We start from the raw sequence: 11,064 nt of genomic DNA, 5'->3' as shown, positions 1-11,064 counted from the left end.
TAGCACTTTGGATGCTGCCATAGAGTTAAATTAGAAGTTCCCATCCAAGAAGGCTCAAGGTCATTGGCCACAGATAAAATGACATCAAATCATGTTATATCTACAGTAGCATTGATCGGACTGATAATGTCAACTTCATACTTTCAAAATCTTAGCTAGCAGTCATCATCATGAATGAAGTCGACAATCTACTAGCAAATCCTTTTTAGTCCTTGTCATACAAAGATATATAATGAAGAAAAAAAATTGGAAATCGTAAATTCAACAATGAGTGGTTTGGAAGGAATCAGTGACAGTGGCTGTGGGGTCCCAAATCTGGGATTTTCCAAATTTAAAATGATAAACGTTCAACATGGTCAATGCTGTCAATGAAGTGTGATTTGTGCCATGCTCAAAACAACTGTTAACTCGTAACTGCGAAAACTTGACGTTCAAGACAACTGGGAAGTCGGGAATAAGCAAGCTCCGACTGGGAAAATAAGTTTTGAATGGTCATCCAACTCGGAATTGTAAATCTGGCCTCTTTCTAGAGCTACGACCTGAAGATCAATGACGTCATCATATTTCGACTATGTTTTTTTCAGAGTTTCCAGATGTTTTGAAAGCACCATAAATCCAGAGAATGCCAAATTTTGATAGCAAAATTTGCCCACGAAGGACCGTCACACCACCTTCCTGTTCAAGTGAGCACAGCACAACAAGGTGAGTCCAAAAATGTATTGTATGCTGCTGTTAGTGGCCCATGTGCCTCACCCTAATAATTTGGTCTATTTACCCCTCTTAATTTCGCCTACTGTTCTGACTTGGTGGTGCACATGTAGCCTATAGCCTGTTTTAGAGAAAGATTTTAGAGAATATTGTAAGAGCTTTCATTGTGTGTTTATATGCCCCTTTATTTATTCTATGGTTCTGACTTGGTGTACAGGGAGAACACTGTAAGAACGGCCCATGTTCTGAATTCTGTCGCTGTACATTTCAAAAGTGCTTAAAAAATGGTTATATTGACTACGTCCGTCCTAACTCACTCATTAATGTCTTAATCGAAATCACGGATTGCCTTTTATCCACTTGTCTTCCCCTTATGCCACAGTTTGTACATCTCAATTGTCATTAGAAACCATATTTGTTTAATAGCAGCTATGTTTTTTTAAAGTCAGTAAATGAAGCTGAATTAACTGTTTCGCTGCCAGACAAGGCTCCGCTGATAGCCAGGTGTAGCAGTGGTAAGGTGTTGGGACTGCTGTTGGGACAGCTTTATGTAGGCCCTAACAGTTTGTGGGAACCGTTTGTCACCGTTATAGTACAGTTAATGTATTGTTTTTGTTGTGTTGCTGGCATGCATCCCACTTGATTTATTTTTGCCCCACCAAGATTTACATGCTAAAATCGCCACTGCAAAGAACTATACCTACCTCGGCCTAAACATCAACACCACAGGTAACCTCAACCAGGCTGTGAACAATCTAAAAGACAAGGCAAGGGCCTTCTACGCCATCAAAAGGAACATAAAACTCGACATCACAATCAGGATCTGGCTAAAAATATTTCAATCAGTTATAGAACCCATTGCCCTCTATGGTTGTGCGGTCTGGGGTCCCCTCAGCAACAATAATTCACAAAATGGAACAAACACCCCAAAATATACTTTGTGTACAACGCAAAACCCCAAACAATGCATGCAGAGCATTAGGACTACACCCACCAGAAAAGAGCTGTTCAATTATACGACCACCTAAAAGGAAACAATGTCGACACGTTCCACCACAAAGCTCTCACCTGCAGAGAGACAAACCTAAAGAAAAGTCTCCTCAGCCAGCTGGCTCTGTTCACAAACATAAAACGACCCAACAGAGCTTCAGGACAGCAACACAATTACTTGACACACTGGAAAGAATCAACCAAGTAACAGAGAAAATTGGAACCCTATCTGTCCCTAAACAGAGAGTAAACAGTGGCAGAATACAGGACCACTGTGACTGACCCAAAATTAAGAAAATCCTTGACTATGTACAGACAGTGAGCATAGCCTTGCTATTGATAGAGGTCGCCGTAGGCAGACCTGGCTCTCGAGAGAGGACAGGCTATGTGCCCACTGCCCACAAAATGAGGTGGAAACTAAGCTGCACTTCCTAACCTTCCAAATGAATGACCACATTAGAGAGACATATTTCCCACAGATCACACAGACCCACAAAGAATTTGAAAACAATCAAACATTGATAAACTCCCATATTTGGTAGGTGAAATACTGCAGTGTGCATTCATAGCAACATGATGTGGCCCATTGCCTTGAGAAAAGGGCAACCAGTGGAGCACAAACAACATTGTAAATACCACCAATTTCATATTTATCTTCCCCTACTATTCGTACCACAATTATTTTGCACATTGCTAAAACACTGTACATAGCTGATAATATAACACTTGAAATGTCTTTATCTTTTTTTAAACCTTTTTCAGTGCAATATTTACTGTTAAATTCAAATTGTTTTTTGTTGATGTTGTTTTGTATCTTCTCACTTTTGTTTATTGTTTATTTCACTTGTTTTGGCAATGTAAACACATGTTTCCCATGCCAATAAAGCCCCTTTCAATTGATTTAAGAGAGAGAGAGATCCTACCTCGGCAACCGTGTAGGCTGGGTGACATAGCAAATAGAGGCTATTGTGGTCAGCCCTGACAACCCTATCCTTGCTTTCAGGGGTGTCATGTGGATGAACTATGCCAAGATTCGTCTAACATAACATACCATGAATAATGAAGGAGGTTACACTTATATTTAGTTTCCTGGCCTTTGAATGCTTGGAAGTAATCATGTTTGCCTAATTAACCATTTCTGCATAATGCATTTTATGTTGTTGTTAATTTGCATTGACAACTGTAATCATTATACACACATTTCATTCAGCAAACCGATCTATTCAAAGTATCCTGTTGAACTATTTACTTTTTCTATATGAAAATATCCCAACCACACATGTTGTTCACCAAACAAACACATTTAGGCTTATGTCATTCAATTCTGATTAATGCCACATAGCCTAATATCAGTGGCGTAAAGTACTTATAAAAGTAAAAATACTTTAAAGTACTACTTAAGTAGTTTTTGTGGGTATCTGTACTTTACTATTTATATTTTGGACAACTTTTACTTTTACTTCACTACATTCCTAAAGAAAAGTATATACTTTTTACTCCATACATTTTCCCTGACACCCAACAGTACTCATTACATTAGCAGGACAGGAAAATTGTTAAATTCACACACTTATCAAGAGAACATCCCAGGTCATCCCTACTGCCTCTTATCTGGAGGACTCATTAACACAAATGCTTTGTTTGTAAACTATTGCCTAAGTGTTCGAGTGTTCCCCTGGCTATCCATAAATTTAAAAAACAAGAACATTGTGCTGTCTGGTTTGCTTGTAGGGAATTTGAAACGATTTATACTTTTACTTTTACTTTTATTTTTGATATGTATATTTTTGCAATTACATGTACTTTTGATACTTAAGTATATTTATAACCAAATACTTGTAGACTTTACTCAAGTAGTATTTTACTGGGTGACTTTCACTTTTACTTGAGTCATTTTCTATTAAAGATATCATTACTTTTACTCAAGTATGACAATTGTGTACTTTTTCCACCACTGCCTAATATAAAGCCTACATTTCACTTCTCAATATGTTTAATTGAAAACGTTCAACAAATGTGTTTTTTGTTTTTTAACAAATATGTGTATGTTTATGGTAAATAAACCCTATAATTGCATGATACTTTTAATATTACACTCCTATACAATTGTGGTCTCTTCGGGCTTGGTTTAAGATACAGTATTTTGAACCTAGTCTTCAGAAGCACATGGCCATTTGGCCATTTGTCACCTGTACCTATTTTTTTATAATCTAGTGGTGCATTCCCGACAACTGGGAACTCTGAAATATACGAGGTCAAATAATGACGTCAGAGATCTTCAAGTCGGCCCTCTAGGCCGAGTTGGAATTCCGAGTTGGATGACCGTTCAAAATAATATTTCCCAGTCGGAGATCGTTTTTTCCGAGTTTCCAGTTTTCTTGACCCCACTGAAGTCGGAGATTTACGAATTCCCAGTTGCCAGTTGTTTTGAAGGAGGCATATGACGAACATATTTAACGAATTGGCAAATCAAAAAATTCCGAGTAGCATTTGAACGCGGCATTTATATACTCACAGCCAATGAAATGGGAAGGAAGTGTGCCAACGCCCCTCGGTCAGATGGCTATACATTAGCGCCATTTTGAGTGTGGCATTCTTCACTTTTGGAAAAAAGTCCAAAAAGAAAAATCAATGACAAAAAGTATTTACCCCACACATAACTTTATGAATCATTACACTCATTTGTTTTTATGCTTTAATTCAAGGTTAACAAAATAAAAGTTTCATAACGCACTCTGTTGCGTAATCTTCTACATCACAGGTGTCGTGTCTATTGGCTTGACTCGCTTATGATGAAAAGCTGTCCCCACGCAGCCATTTGACGTCACATTGCAGCGATTACAAAACAACCAGCATTGCACGAGATTAGGCCATCATCATTCGACGTTATCAGATCATCGGAAATAATTATCAGACAAGAACAGGTACAGTAATGATACTATGTTGTGCATGAAATTGCTCACTGCAATGTTACATTGTTGCGGAGGAAGACTTGTTTTTACTGCTACTGTTTAGAACGTGTTTCTAAACCTGGTGTTATACAATGTTTTGTAACAGGCTTGCGTAATGAAGGACAGCTACCATAAAACATGACATTTCTTATCTTATTCGTTCAAATAGAGCTATGGAGGAACACCAGGAAAATGATATTAAAACAAGAATCTTGTACCATAGGATTTTTTTCCTTTTGATTATAACTGCCATTATTGGTACAGTATCTTACAGTATTGTCACTAAAATGCTTCAAATGCGATTGTTGACCCTCACATTGTTTTAAATGTCATACATTTTTCTCAAAATGAATAATTCACTTGATAATATGATAATATCATGTTTTGTAAATGTATAACCTTTACTCTCCTTAGTGTACCATTAAATGTGTCCTGTGTTGTGATTTATTTCAGACTGTGTACCATGGCTCTCAGAGGTGCTGTGACTCGTTTGCTCTCCAACGCTAGGAAACGTGCTGCAGTCTCAGCCTCCCGGGCACAGGGCACAGCAGCAGCTTCACCAGCCCAAAACGGTGAGTTTACATGTGAGCAACAAATGACATAGAATGGGATTGTATTAAAGTGACATTTTTAAGTGTCTAGAATGTATTGCTGCTTTTGTGTTGGTCTCGGTTGATGACTTATTGTGCCGTTGACTCTTTCAGAAGCCGAAGTGGTCGCCAAGAAGCCAGTAAAAGCACGTAAGTCATTTATACAAGTTAAACTCGTAAAGCTACAGTATTGGACAAACCACATCTTGTGTACATTACCAATGTATTACATATGTAAACTTAACCGCTAGATGCCACTGGCTACACATGCAGACATGGTGTATTATATTATGAAACGTGGTGGTGGACAGTATGACATCACCATGTTTGTGTCACCTCATGTTCTAATTCCCATGGTCCTCTACAGCCAAGGTGCAGTTTAACTGGCGTGACGCCCTGGAGCTGGACGGCCTGCTGACAGAGGAGGAGGTGATGATCAGAGACTCTTTCAGGACCTATTGCCAGGAGAAACTAATGCCACGCATCATCATGGCCAACAGACACGAACGTAAGCACTGGCAGTGTGTAAGCACAGACACAGGCTGAGGCATGGTCATGGCCAACAGACACGAACGTAAGCACTGGCACAGTGTGTAAGCACAGACACAGGCTGAGGCATGGTCATGGCCAACAGACACGAACGTAAGCACTGGCACAGTGTGTAAGCACAGACATAGGCTGAGGCATGGTCATGGCCAACAGACACGAACGTAAGCACTGGCACAGTGTGTAAGCACAGACACAGGCTGAGGCATGGTCATGGCCAACAGACACGAACGTAAGCACTGGCACAGTGTGTAAGCACAGACATAGGCTGAGGCATGTTCATGGCCAACAGCGACAAGCTGAGGCACTGACAAATGGCCAGCGGACACGAACGTCAGCACTGACACAAGGCCAACGGAGATAAATGTCAACAGTGACACATGGCCAACAGACACAAATGTAAACACAGGCTGAGGTGCTATTCCTGGAGAGAAGACTTCTCATGTCATACAAGGAACTTCTCTATAAACTATTTATTCATGCTCACTTTCTGTTTGTTCACCCCCCACAGATTTCCATCGTGAGATTGTCTCAGAGATGGGAGAGCTGGGTGTCTTGGGGCCAACCATCCAAGGTAAATAACATATGAAACATGCATCATCCTGTTATTGATGTGTTCATACTCAATCTTCATGCTCAACTCGATTAGTCCAATAACTGTCCATCTTCCTCAACTTTGTCTCTTCTTCACCCAGGCTATGGTTGTGCCGGAACCAGCTACGTGGCCTACGGGCTCATTGCCAGGGAGGTGGAGAGGGTGGACAGTGGCTACCGGTCAGTCATGAGTGTCCAGTCCTCACTGGTCATGCACCCCATCAACGCCTACGGCACAGAGGAACAGAAGGAGAAGTGGTTACCCAGGCTAGGTAAGCAATAACTACTATATATTCCATAGTAAAATGACACATAGTATAGAAACTAGATCTGGGCGATATGGAAAAAATCCATATCCTGATAAATTGAAGTATCACAATAACAATAAATTCATAACATTAATGTGCGCCAGTTACTTTTTACATTACCCTTAAAACTACTACTACTTTAGATGTTGTAGCTATCGATTGAAGAAAGGAAAAACCCGCACTCACTCAGCTATCAATTGTCCCATTAGCAATAGCCCATATTAGCAGACTTACTTCATTTCAAACTTCACATTCCTCTAGTAAAGGATTCTTATCGTTATTATCGATATCAATGTCCTCAATAAATGGTTGGTTCAGTCAGTATCAATAATTTTCGGTTTAGAAACTGTGTTGGGTTTCAGTTCATAGGTATGAAGAAAAATAACGTAGATGAACAAACAACAAGTGTTTATACATAGTTAATATTGGCACATAGATAAAAGTCTAAGTTGTTGTACAAAGTAAATGTGGTGCGAAAGTGAGAATGAAACTAATGCAGACTGAAGCAGAGCTCATATTCCAGTTAGATAAGGCCTCTTCATAATCCCATCTCTCTCTGTAATTCTGCAGCTCGTGGGGAGATCTTGGGCTGTTTCGGCCTGACTGAGCCCAACCACGGCAGTGACCCCGCGGGCATGGAGACCAAGGCCAAGTACAACCCCTCCAGTAGCACCTTCACCATCAGTGGAGCCAAGACATGGTAAGGTTCTTCTAACCTGGGTACCAGTCTATCTATCTGACCAGTCGGCATGTATGTCTGATTGGGGAGGTTCTAGTCTGGGTTAACATACGTTTCTGCTTTAGTTAACTTCTTTGAAAGGCCAGGCTAGGTAGGTAGAGTAGTTATGAGTCAACTATAAAATGTCCCAATGAGGAGACATATCCCTTCAGTTATATGGCTGCTGAAAAATGCAGGTGTAACAAACAGTTCTTCCACAAGGTTTGCTGTCTCCACTGTGGGAACTTTAGGTGGCATGACATGAAGGTTAGATGTACGTGTGACCGTCTCATTATGGAAAGAATGTTATGAGAGGGACCTCATGCACAGCTTCATGCATAGCCATCCATATATAGATGCAGTAACCTTATACCAGTTGTTGGCAAAGCCCACGCCAGACTGCTGGCACTGTTACGTCTCTATATATGTTTCGTAATGCAATCAGTAACCCCATTGCCCTTGTATTAAAACTCAGGGCCATAATTATGAGCTCTTCTAGTTGGCCCTTTAGCTTTTCCCTGCCTGTCCCCCTATTATATACGCTTACCCTCATATATGATGTAGTTGAACCTATAATACCCTAACTCTCACTATGGGTAACTGACTTAGCGTATTCTCTCCCTATTCCCCAGGATCACCAACTCACCCGTGGCAGACATCGCTGTGGTCTGGGCCAAGTGTGAGGATGGCAGGATCAGAGGCTTCATCCTGGAGCGTGGCATGAAGGGCCTGGCAACGCCTAAGATCGAGGGCAAGTTCTCTCTGCGGGCGTCGGCCACGGGCATGATCCTGATGGACGAGGTGGAGGTGCCCCAAGAGAATATGTTGCCCAACGTCTCTGGACTGGCTGTGAGTAAGCCTAACTGTTGGACTCAAACACATAATGATGTTTAGAAATACTGTAAATAAAATGATGTACTATAGGAACAATTCTAACTCAATCAAGGTTACTGGCCGAGATACTGTATGTTTAGAGAACTCTTGAGATGGGATCTAGAAAACAAAGTCAGTTCTCTAAAGATGAAGAAAAGGTGCTCTGTTAAAATATAATACTGTATATGTCTCATTTCTGGTCAGGGTCCCTTCGGCTGCCTGAATAACGCCCGCTACGGTATCGCCTGGGGAGCTCTAGGTGCTGCCGAGTTCTGCTTCCATGCTGCCCGCCAGTACACACTGGACAGGTAAACACTTCTCTCCCTACTTATTATGTCATCAACTCTATTCATTCAGAGCACTTTTTGGTATGAACGGATGAAGTAGCTTGTTCAGGAAGACGTTAGCTCAGTAGCAAAGAGTATTGAAGGGAGTCAAGCTGCCATCCTGCCTCTTCTTTCAGCATTTTAGGACCCTATTATATGTTGCTGACATCTGATTCGTTCTCTTTTGTTTTGGTCCATTCAGGATCCAGTTTGGCGTGCCCCTGGCCAGGAACCAGCTGATGCAGAAGAAGATGGCTGACATGCTGACAGAGATCACCATCGGCCTGCAGTCCTGTCTGGCCCTAGGCAGACTCATCGACGACAAGAAGTGAGTGTAGTCCCCACTGAGTGAGCGAAAGAAATGTTTGCTTTTGGATGTGAGGAGAGACTGCAATGTGTGTTTATGCATTGGTCTGTGTACTAGTTTCAGTTTTAATATGTGAAGAGAGACTATCTCTGTGTGTGTACTGTATGTGTCCATCTTTCTTCATTATATTAAACACTGACCTCTATCCTGTGTGTCTTCCCTCCCTCAGAGCGGCCCCTGAGATGATCTCCATGCTGAAGAGGAACAGCTGTGGGAAGTCCCTGGACATCGCCAGGCAGGCCCGAGACATGTTGGGAGGCAACGGCATCGCAGACGAGTACCACATTATCAGACACGTCATGAACCTGGAGGCCGTCAACACATACGAAGGTGAGGAGAAGATTGATTGAATATGGTATTTAAAGGATGGAAAGGTTGGATAGGAGAACAGGTGATTGGAACATGAGCAGAAAGTAGTCTGGATTGGAGAGAGACAATGAGACTGGATGACCAACAGAGGTCAGTAGTGTACAAATGAAGTGTTACAGTTACTTGTTGGTTTTGTGGTATAATTCTCAGTCAGTGGAGGCTGCTGAGGGAAGGACGGGTCATAATAATGTCTGGAACGGAGTAAATGGAATGGCATCAAACACATGGATACCATGTGTTTGATACCATTCCACTTATTCAGCTCCAGCCATTACCACGAGCTTGTCCTCCTCAATTAAGATGCCACCAACCTCCTGTGCTCTCAGTATGTATGTATTATATAGCCCTACAATATCTAATGTAATTTAAATTAAAAAGTTTAGCCTCACTTGCACGTTTCTCTTATCAAATAATCTACCCACAATGCCTTTGTGTTTGCTTGTTCTTCTAGGTACCCATGACATCCATGCCTTGATCCTGGGCCGAGCCATCACTGGACTGCAGTCATTCACTGTTGAGAAGTAAACTCTCCTCCTTGTCCTCCTATTACAACGGACTGAATAACAGACTTAAAGTAGACTGGGAAAGCCTTGAGCTGCCCATCTATCTGCCTTCTGAGAAGTAATCACTGAGGGTGTGTGCCTGACTGCTGATGGACTTCCATCCCCAAGTGCCTCTGTTTGGTGAGAGAATATTAAAGTAAAATTCAACCTGAAAGAAACACTGGGTCCAAATATGAGACGGTTTTTGTTTTGCTTATGTACCTGTACTCAATCAATCGACGATTGAAATACAATGTCAGCTTGAATGTTGATACAGTAGCTTCAGTCTCCTACTACGAAGGGATGTCACAATGGCATGTAGCATGTTGATAAGGGATCTGTATCGATTAGAAAGATATGTTATGGAATAAGTTCACTTAATGGGTGAGAGGTTGTACAGTATGTATGTGTATCTTTAGAGATTTGTTCACAACTGGTCTATTTGATTTATTTCTAGGTGAAAGAAATGAACTGTACATAAAGCATATTTTGAAATGATGAATTGTATAATTTCGTAATTGTGATTCCGACGGCTGACCTAAATCAGTGCCCTGTTTGAGGACAGAGAATATCCCAATTCAATGATCTGCCATATTGAAATAGTCATAGGATTAGGGACTCATTTGCAAATGATTTTTTTTTTTCATTATTTCACATTATCTGGTCAAAAAAGCCATTGACACACAATCACACTAACTGAAATAACAAAGAAGCGAGCCTTGGCTTTGTAACAACACACTCAGGTTTATTAACCAAAACAGCACTTACAAAAGCACCAGACTTAAAACTACAGAGCAGGTATATTTAATCAGCTAGTTAACACTTGAACCAGCACCGTTATACTATAACCAACCACTGCACGGGACTGGCACAGTACAGTGGGGTCATCAATGGCTTTCCAAAGGCTGTCAAACTACATTTAGAAAAAGGGTTTATGGGTACTACATGGAACTAAAAGGATACTACCTGGAACCAAGAAGGGTTCTCCTATGGGGACAGGCAAAGAACCCCTTTGGAACCCTTTATTTCTAAGAGTGTAGTCACTCAGTACTCCGGTGCAGAGTCAGGCCCCTGTTGAGTCCTGCCAGGGCCTGGGAGACGGTGTGGAGCTCAGTGTTGAGCTTACTGCAGCTCTCCAGCACCAGAGTCAGCTCCTGGAGCGTGGCCTGCATGGCATGGCTG

General features: G+C 41.4%; 1 protein-coding gene across 2 annotated transcripts; it reads left to right on the top strand.

Annotated features, from left to right (window-relative positions):
• The first annotated feature begins 4,468 nt into the window (after positions 1–4,468).
• On the top strand, positions 4,469–10,380 carry gcdha (glutaryl-CoA dehydrogenase a). 2 transcript variants are annotated; one of them, XM_042304340.1, is made up of 12 exons: positions 4,469–4,622; positions 5,103–5,221; positions 5,354–5,389; positions 5,607–5,747; positions 6,297–6,359; positions 6,481–6,651; positions 7,258–7,387; positions 8,038–8,254; positions 8,483–8,586; positions 8,807–8,932; positions 9,141–9,301; positions 9,792–10,380. In XM_042304340.1, the coding sequence occupies exons 2-12, from the start codon at positions 5,113–5,115 to the stop codon at positions 9,863–9,865; spliced, it is 1,332 nt and encodes a 443-aa protein (XP_042160274.1). In that variant the 5' UTR covers positions 4,469–4,622; positions 5,103–5,112; the 3' UTR covers positions 9,866–10,380. The 2 variants fall into 2 exon arrangements, with proteins under 2 accessions (XP_042160274.1, XP_042160279.1); XM_042304345.1 differs by lacking the exons at positions 4,469–4,622; positions 5,103–5,221; positions 5,354–5,389; positions 5,607–5,747 and adding an exon at positions 5,984–6,017.
• The last annotated feature ends 684 nt before the right edge of the window (positions 10,381–11,064 follow it).

This window comes from Oncorhynchus tshawytscha, linkage group LG02 (assembly GCF_018296145.1).
Source record: "Oncorhynchus tshawytscha isolate Ot180627B linkage group LG02, Otsh_v2.0, whole genome shotgun sequence".
Classification (NCBI taxonomy): domain Eukaryota; kingdom Metazoa; phylum Chordata; class Actinopteri; order Salmoniformes; family Salmonidae; genus Oncorhynchus; species Oncorhynchus tshawytscha.
This window is presented reverse-complemented; position numbering and strand designations above follow the sequence as displayed.